General features: G+C 36.7%; 3 protein-coding genes and 1 long non-coding RNA gene across 6 annotated transcripts; 2 read left to right on the top strand and 2 right to left on the bottom strand.

Annotated features, from left to right (window-relative positions):
* Positions 1–139: 139 nt before the first annotated feature.
* On the top strand, positions 140–2,247 carry LOC105955057 (uncharacterized). The gene is made up of 2 exons (XM_012978761.2): positions 140–812; positions 1,542–2,247. The coding sequence occupies exons 1-2, from the start codon at positions 377–379 to the stop codon at positions 2,096–2,098; spliced, it is 993 nt and encodes a 330-aa protein (XP_012834215.2). The 5' UTR covers positions 140–376; the 3' UTR covers positions 2,099–2,247.
* Positions 2,248–2,891: 644 nt separating this feature from the next.
* LOC148770858 (uncharacterized) lies at positions 2,892–3,343 on the bottom strand. Its single transcript, XR_016030625.1, has 2 exons — positions 3,216–3,343; positions 2,892–3,127 (listed from the first exon to the last, which is right to left on the bottom strand). It is a non-coding gene; the product is annotated as an uncharacterized LOC148770858 (long non-coding RNA).
* TBL6 (TRICHOME BIREFRINGENCE-LIKE 6) lies at positions 3,149–5,349 on the top strand. Of its 2 annotated transcripts, none has more exons than XM_012978751.2 (5): positions 3,149–4,023; positions 4,098–4,290; positions 4,378–4,568; positions 4,714–4,872; positions 4,962–5,349. In XM_012978751.2, exons 1-5 carry the CDS (start codon positions 3,422–3,424, stop codon positions 5,281–5,283), a joined length of 1,467 nt encoding a protein of 488 aa, XP_012834205.2. In that variant the 5' UTR covers positions 3,149–3,421; the 3' UTR covers positions 5,284–5,349. The 2 variants fall into 2 exon arrangements, with proteins under 2 accessions (XP_012834205.2, XP_088672263.1); XM_088816137.1 differs by having other exon boundaries at positions 3,236–4,023; positions 4,730–4,872.
* SWN (SET domain-containing protein) lies at positions 5,318–10,417 on the bottom strand. Of its 2 annotated transcripts, none has more exons than XM_012978732.2 (18): positions 10,066–10,417; positions 9,644–9,745; positions 9,247–9,524; positions 8,995–9,156; positions 8,732–8,816; positions 8,439–8,594; positions 8,296–8,343; positions 8,141–8,215; positions 7,721–7,832; positions 7,334–7,637; positions 7,094–7,247; positions 6,777–6,997; positions 6,553–6,684; positions 6,362–6,449; positions 6,214–6,261; positions 6,005–6,133; positions 5,806–5,883; positions 5,318–5,708 (listed from the first exon to the last, which is right to left on the bottom strand). In XM_012978732.2, the coding sequence occupies exons 1-18, from the start codon at positions 10,087–10,089 to the stop codon at positions 5,514–5,516; spliced, it is 2,391 nt and encodes a 796-aa protein (XP_012834186.2). In that variant the 5' UTR covers positions 10,090–10,417; the 3' UTR covers positions 5,318–5,513. The 2 variants fall into 2 exon arrangements, with proteins under 2 accessions (XP_012834186.2, XP_088672262.1); XM_088816136.1 differs by having other exon boundaries at positions 8,995–9,161; positions 10,066–10,371.
* Positions 10,418–10,808: the final 391 nt, after the last annotated feature.

Here is a 10,808-nt window from a genome sequence, read left to right as displayed (position 1 = left end):
AATGTGAGAATCTAGAGCAGTGCTGCAATAATAGGTAACCATATCTCAAATACTAATGCAACGATTATTTACTTAAAAAAATACTAATATAAACATAAATAAACGAGGAAAAAAATCCAAATGTGTTTCCAAAATATTAAAGTCCAAATAAATGCAGCCATCTTTTTGGAATCCCCCAATCTCTCTCTTTCTCTCTCTAAATTCCAGTCTTCTGCGGCTCCACCTACTCTTAAGACTTAAAACACCTACAAAAGGACAAAACTTATCGTTTTCCTTTTACCAAAACAATAAAATAAAATAAAATAAGATCACTCTTTGTGTGCTCACTTTCTAATTTTATAAAACCAAAGCTTTGGAACACCTAGCTGCTACTGCCATGGCTTCCTTCCTCTGTTCCACCAGATTTTTCCTTCTCATACTCCTCCTTTCCGCAGTCCCCATAGCCTACATCATTCACTCCGAAACTTCGGAGCGTGCCACGCACGTGTACTCCTACCACAGCGCTGGTTGGCTCCGTGAGTCCACCAAGTGGGACGATCTCAACAGCCGCTTCATCGTCTCTTTCTTCGAGGGCGGCCTTGGTGTGATTCCTCTCAATGAAGACCATTCCTCCGGCGCGGTTTTGGAGGAGATTCCGGTGGTCGGAAAATCCGTCTCCGGTAAGAACTCGACGCTAGGGTTCGTTATTGACCGGCCGAGGAACCGAGCAGTGGTGGCCATCGCCGATGTGCTTGGGAACAAGTACAGTGCTGTAGCGGCCTATGATTTGACCACGTGGGATCAGTTGTTTCTCACCCAGCTCAGTGGACCAGGTTATTCCATTTTATTCCTCCTCCAAATATCTATTTATTATATATCAATTGTATATATTTTATTAGATCCCATGTATATACTGTATTGTGTAGAGAAAATTATTGCTTCAGTTAATTTTTGTTGGTTTAGAATTAACTTGGTAGACCGTAGAAAGTTGCCTATGATGTAATCAACTAGACCCAAACTTGACTTGTTTAAATTTTATCGAGCTTTTAAAATTGTGTTTGATAAGCAATCGGGTCGAGCTTGAACAGGAATTGAGCTCGAGTTGCTTGCATTTTCGTACATATTTTATTATGTATTTCTAATCGAGCTCGAGTTGAGCTTGATAGCATTTGCATATTAAACGAAAATCTTGGTTCGTTTATGTTAACGAATCAAGTTCATACGAGGTTTTAACGAACGATATCTAATCAAATGCCGAATAACTTTATTTTGTAAGGACCAAAATGCATTGAATTTGAGTTCAAATTGTGAGTTTTTGGTTAAAAATCAAAGATTCAATGAAGTTTATGTAATTTTACAAATTCGAAGGTGTATTAATAAATAATAATTAGGCCAAGATTATTTGACATTTCTTGCATTGGTAGTACTATATCGAATTTAATGCTTAGACCAATAAAGAAATGCTCATAACTAATAGGCCCCTCCAACCTTACCAAATTACACGGTCTTTAATTCCTATTTAGGTCAATAGCATTTATCAATCTCTGCCTAATTCAATGCAGAGGGTGAAAAGGGATTCGCAGATGATGTAGCAGTTGACGAAGAGGGAAACTCATACATAACCGACACAAAGGGGAACAAGATCTGGAAAGTTGGCCCGAACGGAGAATACCTACACGCCATTAAAAGCCCTTTATTTACTCCAAAAGAGTGGTACTACAACTTAGTCGGACTCAACGGAATTGTGTACCATCCAAACGGGTACTTACTCGTGGATCATACTTTAACCGGGAATCTATTCAAAGTCGAAATAGGTAAATTAGGAGGTGAAGTAAAGCTCGTTAAAATAATCGGCGGTGGTTCTTTAATGTTTGGTGATGGAATGGAGATTTTGTCTCCTACAAAGATAGTTGTAGCTGGCAATCCATCGAGATTGGTCGAGAGTTTGGATGATTGGGAGACTGCACGAATTGTGGGGAAATTTTCGGGGGCGACTCATCGGTTAGTGACAGCTGCTTTTGTGAAGGAAGGGAAGGTGTATCTGAATCACTTGTTTGGTTTGGGGTATCCTAAGAGAAAACATGTGCTTGTTGAGGCTGTTTTTTCTCCATTTAAATGATGCCTTGCTTGCTCATCCTTTTGTTATTTATTATTATTATTATTAATAATTTAAAATGATGCATAAAAGATGTGTGTGTTTGTGAGCAGCAGACAGTTACGTAATTTCCACATATTTATATTGAATCGGAAAGCAAATTTTTTATTTTATTTTTTTTTGTATTTTCTTCAGAAGTGAAAAATCATTTCGATTCCAATTTTAAATTTTCATCCTGCTTATTAAAACTTCAAAAAATTATTATATTTCCGGTAAAAAAAATTTTGAAAAAGTATTTGATATTTTTGGAAATTAAAAAAGATATTGGGCTTGTATTATTCAACAATATGTAGGTTTGTTGGTAATGATGTGGGGTGGCCCAATAGTAAGTCTTGGCCCGGCCCAATAAAAAAATAAATGGGCCGCAAAGAAATCATTTAGTCTGGGCCCAATCATAAACCAATTCATTTATGGGCTCAAAAATTAACAATATCTTAGATAAAGTGAAATTACGATTATGTTAATACCGGATATGCTCTTTCAGGCGATTTGTGTAATATATTCAATAAAGTCATAATAGAATTAAATTTAGGTGGCACTTTGTTACTCCCTCCGTCCCAATTTAAATGTCGTTTTGGGTTGTTTTGCACATATTAAGAAAATCAATAAATGTGCATAGATTATAGTAAAAAACAGATAAAATTACTAAAATATCCTCGACATTAATTAAGTTTCAACTAATTAATTATGGGTGATTAAGGGTAAGATTGAAAATAATGCAATTAATGCTTTATTGAAAATGTAAAATGACAAATAATTTGGGACAAAAAAAACTCTCTAAAAAGACATATAATATGGGACAGAGGGAGTAACTACGTACGTTATCCCATATTTTAAATAAATTTTGTCTTTAATCACATATTTCTGTTTAATAATCAAACTTCCAAGTGTGTGTGTGTGTGATTACCGTGATCCCATTCTCACGTAGTGGAGGTGTTTCTTTGACCTTGGACACGTCACGTGCCTTACAGCTTTAATACACGATGCCATTTTCTGCAGCACATAACAAATTTCATCAGCCCAAAAAAAAAAAAAAAAGAAAAAGAAAAATGGTTGAAAATAAAATAATATATTTCTACACCTGTTCTTTTTTTGTCTTTCGTTCCCATTCTTTTTCTCCAGTATTTCAGTATCGCACTCAAAACAACAGCTCACTGCATTTTCTTTTTCTTTCTTTTCTAACAGCTCCAATAATATAATACAATACCACCAAATCTTGACTTAATTTTCCAACAAAGTTACAACACCCCCGCCGCCGACAGTCGCCGGCGAAGAAGAGAAAGAGAGATGGAGAAGCAGAGAAGCTTTTCTCTCAAACCCATCAGATTTTTTCTGGTTATCTCAGTCACCATCTCCTTCTCTGTAATATTCCTCATCTTCTTCTCCACTTGGGTTATCAAAACCTCCCCTTCACTCTACGGTGGACCCCACAATCTCACCATACAGACTTTCAACCCCACTTCGGAATACGTGCTCAAGAATTCAATCCTGGCCGGCCGCCGCAGCCATTTTGGTGGTGATAATTCTTCTTCACAAATATTTACAGAAATTACTGGTAATTCCACTTCGTCTCCTTTTAGTACTGATGGATCTGAAGATAATGATGTAATAACATCAGCATCAAGTGGTGGTGGTGCTGAAGAATTTCGTGAATTGAATAATGTAATAGTCAAAGGAGGTAATAATAATAATACAGTACTAGTTGGAAATGTGAAGAAGGTAGATTGTGACATGTCAAAGGGGAAGTGGATTATTGATGAAAGCTATCCATTATACAATAATTTTAGTTGCCCCTTTATAGATGAAGGTTTTAATTGTGTCGGCAATGGTAGATTCAACAATGATTACATGAAATGGAGATGGCAGCCTCAAGAATGTGAAATTCCTAGGTAACTTTCGTGAACATGTAGTACTAATTTTTTAGAGATCGAAAGAAATTTTGAAAAAAAATGCTTGATTGTAGGTTTAATGCAACGAAAATGCTGGAATTGATCAGAGGGAAGAGGTTAGTGTTTGTCGGTGATTCGATCAATAGAAATCAATGGGAATCCATGCTTTGTTTGTTGATGGGAGGTGTTAAAGATCCGAAGAAGGTATACGAGGCTCGTGGGAGGAAGATAACTAAGGAGAGGGGGACTTATTCTTTCAAGTTTGAGGTGAATTTTGTTTTTTTCTTAAATTATTCAAGATTTTGTAGCTAGCTAGATTGTGACGAATGTCGTATGTTTTGTTATTATGTGCAGGATTATAGATGTACGGTTGAGTATTATGTTTCGCATTTTCTAGTACACGAGAGCAAGGCAAGAATAGGCAAGAAAAGAACGCAGTCGTTGCGTATTGATACTATAGATAAAGGGTCGTCGAGATGGAGAGGGGCCGATATTCTAGTGTTCAACACTGCACATTGGTGGAATCATCACAAAACAAAAGCCGGGTGAGCCCCCTCTTTCCAAATATCTAACGCTTGCTCGAACACAATTGAAAAATCAACCACAATTGAAAAATAAACGTCGATTCCAAATTTCTACACTTCAAATTTGATTCGACTCTTTTTTCTTTTTATAATTATTTTTCTGTAGTATTAATTACTACCAGGAAGGCGACCAAGTTCATCCAAAACTCGATGCTACAGAGGCTTTCAGAAGATCTTTATCAACATGGGCATCGTGGATCGATAAGAACATCAATCCACACAAAACTCGAATATTCTTTAGAAGCTCTGCACCTTCTCATTTCAGGTTTGCCATGAAAATGCAATAACAAGCTTTTTTTTATTTAAGAAAATAAATTAATTCTCACTTATTAACACTAGTATGTTTATCAACAGTGGAGGTCTATGGAATACCGGTGGCCACTGTAAGGAAGCTTTTCGACCCATTAACGAAACATTTACCTCGACAGATTACCCAGAGAAGAATTTGGTCATAGAGGAGACAATAAGCAAGATGAGAAACCCCGTTACGTTTCTGAATATAACACGGTTATCGGATTATAGGCCCGATGCTCACCCGTCAATATACGGAAGAAAAACCATAAATCCAGGTGTCCAAGATTGCAGCCATTGGTGCCTTCCTGGTGTTCCAGATAACTGGAACCAATTGCTCTACTATTATTTGCAATCAAGAACAAAATCCAATTTTGTCGACTAGAAATCGAAAATAGTATATGTTTGTACATAAAATATACCAAGCAGACTAAACTTTTATTCATATGCATATTGTGAGTATTGTCTATAGCAGCTTACAGGCATATTATAGTTTATATATATATAAACTTATTGCACAAACTATATGAAAATGTATGCATCCACTCTATGTAGTCTACTTATATTATACTATATAAATCGCATGAGAAAAAGAATAATATATATAGTGAAGGCTCAACCAGATTGGTGCTTCTTTGCTCGACCTTGATGGTGTAGGGGGGAATCATCTCTCTTTGAAGTGTCGGGCCTGCGGGCCCATGGGGGTGCTTGATCGGGCCCGTAACGATAGTCGTAGAAAAGCTCTTCACCTGACTGAATATGTTCGTTTGCGTATATACCCACACGGTGATCACCGGCCACTAACATTACCTATATATTATTACAGAACACATCTTACATCAAATAAAACAAAATAAAGAAATTAAAATTATTGTCTGAAATGAAGAACCAATGAATGACAATATACCTTTGCGTAACAATTCGGAGCTGCTGAGTGGTTTGCGAATTTCAATTTGTCTCCCTTGCGATAGGCATCGAGGACATACTGAAACAAGAGAAGCTAACTATTTTAAGCCTAGTAATTGTTGACAATAAAATGAACAAAAGCGAAAAAATAGTAGAAAAGAGGAATATATATCTAAACGAGAGATATTTAATTTACTTGCCTTGTCATTCAAGTCGAAGAGGAACGATGAATTTGCACGGTCGTAGATTTTTCCTCGCTTATCAGCTTCTTGATGGGAGATCAATTCGCCAGTGTATTCTCCGAGGTAATCATTTTTATTGACAGAGTTCTGAAATTCAGATGCATCACAAATTCCCATGCATGCCAAATGATTTTCATGACAGTAAAGGTAAAACTTTGCTTGCATACCTTAACAAATGCTCCCCAGCCAGCAACATCGGACTTTGACAAGAGGATCTATTACCAAAGGGGAAAATGAAAAAGTGCATTCCTAAAGAGTACATCAAATGAAAAAAATACAGTAAAAATTAGAATAATCCAAAAATCATGTTATTACCCTTTGCTGTTGCCTCAATAGGAGCTTCATGTTCCCACACTGACTCTCCCCTCGTCTCGGAGGCTCCCCTAATGAACCATCACCACAGCTGCAGAAAAAGTTGGATATTATTTTTTTTATTCAATACATTAAAATAGAATAAATTACAGTAAATGTGTGTTAATGTGTGTATAGACACGATAAATCAGTACCTAATCCAGCAATTTCGGCAAACATCGGGGTCACATTCGCGTCCGGCTGCAAAGCAAGGGCATTGTCGGCTCTTGCATTGACTTTTAGCACAGTGGCATCCTCTAAACCGATTTTTGCAGCTTTTTGAGCACCTGTAAAATAAAGTGATACGTTAAATTTCAAAAACGTCAAAATTCCAAAAGTGATACCTTCAATTTTATTTAATTTAATTGTAATTTCATACCCGCAGTACTTTTCGCAGCAAGTTCCTTTTTGAAGACAAGGGCAGTCCTTGCCACACAAAGGGTGGCAAGCACATGGAGAATATTGCTTATATGGCTCGTCTTTCCCATCCACAACTCTTCTCCATAAGGATGGATGCCCAGCAGATTTCCAAGAGGACTTAACCTTACGCACTCTTCCTCTTTTACGACATATTCTCGACTTCACTGGCATAAATATCTCCTGGTAGAATAATATAATATATTATATCCAACAATATTTTATTAAATCAACGACTCATAATCTCACACAACTGTTTGTCAAGAAAAGAATACAAACCATACGATCCATATAAGCTTTCCCAAAATCTTCAAAAAACGAGCCCGGCATAGTCGAAGACCCACCAGACATAAATTCTCCATCAGCGTACATGTAAGCGGATACTTCTTTGCATGTTTTCAGACCAGGAAGCAAATTCCTAGCTATAAAGCAACTGTCGGAGAATGATATAAAAAATTAGCTCTACATGAGAAATAGTACAAAGAAAGACAGAAAGAAACAATTTGAAAATTCGCTTACCTATTTCTTCCAAATATCTCTAACCCCTTCAAGTACAAGTCTTTCTCGAAAGGTTTCCACTCACTCCGTACATGTGAAGATGCAGCTAGCTTTCCCATAGAATTATGCGGCTGCTTCAGAGTTGGTTCAGTGATATCTTTTCCTTTGTTATTAGATCCTAAATCGTCCAATCTAAAGACATTGTCCACTAGAGTATTTAGATTGGTCAACTTCAGCTTCTTATTAGATGAACTCAGTGAGTCATCAGAAGCCAAATTTGGTTCGATTATAATGCGCCCTCCTCCTTTGCTATCTCGATGATGTTCTATTATGAGAAATAGTATTCTTGAGAGATGATTATCAAGATACTTAGAAAAGGGACAAGGCAAAAAGAATATAGTTTTTCACCTTGCTCAGTGGCATATGGAGACGAGAGATTCCTTCCTTCCTCTTCGGATGCTTTATGTGTGTGAACGGAATCTTCTGCTGAATTCTTAGCCAAGTCTTTCAAACCATTCAACTATAAGGCAACACAACGGAGTCTTACTAGGTGTTTGGTTAGTGCAATAACTTTCAGGCAGGCATATAATTATGAAAAAATGAGCTCATATGTTGGTTTATTGGAAGATTTTGTGTTGGACCTCCCATAGCCCAGTTATACAATCAGGGTCTAATTAGAGTGCATAATGTTATCACTTGAACCAAAGGAGGCCTAAAAGTATGAAATAATCAAGCTCCATAAGGGGAAAAACAACAACAGTAAGTCTCGTACATCTAATGGTGAAAGACAGCTTCACTAATATTGGAGATTCATCAAGGAGGCCATACCTGGAGATAACATTGATCGCCACAGGGTACACGGTCTTCTTCGGAATCAAATGGGTGGTAGGTTTGCTTTTCGTTCTGCAAAACATATATTTTTTGAATAAAAAAATAAGAAAAATCTCGAGTCCTCAAAGAATTAAGACAAACTGGTAGCTTACAGGATATGTTAGATTTTGTGAACAACCATGCAAACGGCAGTCGAATACCTGTTAATGAAAAAGAGGTATTAATAAAAATATAAGCAACAGTTATGAACTCTGTAATGGAAGAGTGTACTAAAAAAGAATGAAAGCCCACATACCAGACAACGGCGACAAAATAGATTATCAAAAGAATCTAAAGCAGCAGCGAGCCTTTTGTACGCGAATACACTATCTTCAGATCCCTCTTCCTTTGAACTTTTCGAGTTCTGTTTCTCTATCAGTTGATCTTTTTCCATTAGCATGTTGCACCGCTCCTGCATAGTACGAGAGTGGGTCCACATGAATAATAGAAAGAGACAATTTTGTACACATACAGAAACAACAAATTAACATAAGACAAACTAGCTGCTTTCGAATATACAAAACAACCCCGAAATTACGAAGAAATTACTTGGATTTCCAGAGAGGTTCCTCCAACGAATTGGGTCAACATATCGAGAACGTCATTGCCAAACACAAACTCCTGAAAAGCCACCCTACCAAAACACAATATGCATAAATGTATATTTTCTGAACTCTGAATGAAATTAAGTATTAACATACAGAAAAATCATAAGAAAGCACGAGATATTACGAGTTAGGTCTCTCCTTAGTAATAAAACAACCAATTGAGGAAATATGAAACAAATATACTTAAGTTTCTTGTAAACTGACCTTATGATACGATCTTCTCCTTCAGAAAATTCATGTTTACCTCCCTCAGGTTGACCTAGCTCTTCTTCACTGTCACTACAGATCAATGCCTCACTACCATGTTGATCATAGTAAATGCGTCTGCGCCCTACGACCGACTGGTCATCAGCCATTCTTTGATTTCTGTGCTGTGTGAAGGAAACTTGAGTAAATATTAAATAATAGCAAAAAAAAAAATGAGAAAAATAAAAAGGAATTATGATGGTCAGGTACCTATCTAAGAACATCCAAGTAGTGTAGGAAGGTATCCTCTCAACAAGAGGAAGTTTGGCAGTAGTAGGAAATACAACTTCTTCGCCATTAGCGTCATCTCTATCTGTAGATCCTTGAATATGTCCGCTAAGTTTGCACAGAGGATAGTTCATTCTCAAAGAAAGAAGATCGCCCGAAACATCACTCCTTGTGGCACTTAAGTCACACCTTGATGCAGCCAATGCTTCGAATTCAGAGACACAAGCTTGAACCATCTTGCTATTTTTCTCAAGTTTCTCCTACAAAAATAATGTCAAGCTCAACACTGAAAATTTTCATCTAAAAAGAAGATACATCATTACAATTTACAACAAAGGGAAAAAATAGGATTATTAAGATAAAAGTTGGTGAAAATTACTCCAACTGAAACAACTCTTTCGGAGTGAATCTGCCTTTTCAGCTGCGTAAGTTTAGTAGTCAAGTCCGCCATGGCATCACTCCCCTGCTCCCCTTGGGATTTCTACAGAATACCATCGAACAAGTAAAATCAATTTCAGGAACAAAGCCAAAAAATTAAACAAACAGGTCTCAATGGTAACTGTGCATAAGAGAACTAAACCAATAAAAACTAGGGTTTATAATTTCGATTGCATACCGTCACACGCCCTATATGATAATCGATTCAATCCAGGTATAAAATTAACGAATAAACGATGATCATAATCAAAATTCTGAAACGATGATGGAATTCTAGCCAAAAAATCGCATAAAATAAAATTAAGAAAAAGAAAAGCAAATAAAGGAAAATTGATTCGGATGATAGAGGGACAGAGAACAAACTTTGAATTTGGAATTCGAGACCATGATCTTGCCTTGTGAATGGTTTTCTGTAACAGCGAGAAAGAGTGAGTGAGACTGAGACACAACAGAGAGGAGAGAGAGAGAGAGAGAGAGAGAGAATCGAGTCTGCCCTGGGCGGATGCTAACGTGGCAATGTGAGTCCGTAATAAGGAGGCGATACTGTACGACGCGGTGCAGAAGACCTAATTAATTTGGAGGTCATCGTTGATAACTTGTGGCGTCATCTTAACGCCCAAATAGACCGTGCGTGTTGATATTTATCTTGGCTAGGACTAATTGAGACACGTGTCCAATATTATGATGGGCCGACTCATACGGATGCACAGTATTCAAACCCCGCATGAAACGGCAACAGTTTTTTAGACAATATTTTTTTATTATTAATTTATTACTATTGAAATAGATTCATTCTTTAGACAATATTTTTTTTTAGTTCAGCGTTTATAAATATTACTTATTTTATGTTTATTTCGAAAATTAATATATACATATATGTATAATTGGGCCATAAAAAAATGGGCTTGTTCATGACCTACTTTAACAACAAAATATAAAAATTTCTTCAAAATCGTAGCCAAATTCATTTGTTTTGTCATTTTGCATGTCCAAATTGGCATAGGAAGAATATCCAAGTATATATAATATTCTTGAGTAGTAGTATTAATTTATTAGTGAATGCTAGTGACACGTCCAAAGGTTTTGCACGCGGTGATTCCCTGCCT

This window comes from Erythranthe guttata, chromosome 4 (assembly GCF_056151865.1).
Source record: "Erythranthe guttata isolate IM_541 chromosome 4, IM_541, whole genome shotgun sequence".
NCBI classification, from domain to species: Eukaryota; Viridiplantae; Streptophyta; class Magnoliopsida; order Lamiales; family Phrymaceae; genus Erythranthe; species Erythranthe guttata.
Note: the sequence above shows the minus strand (reverse complement) of the source record. Positions and strands in the feature narration are given on the sequence as shown.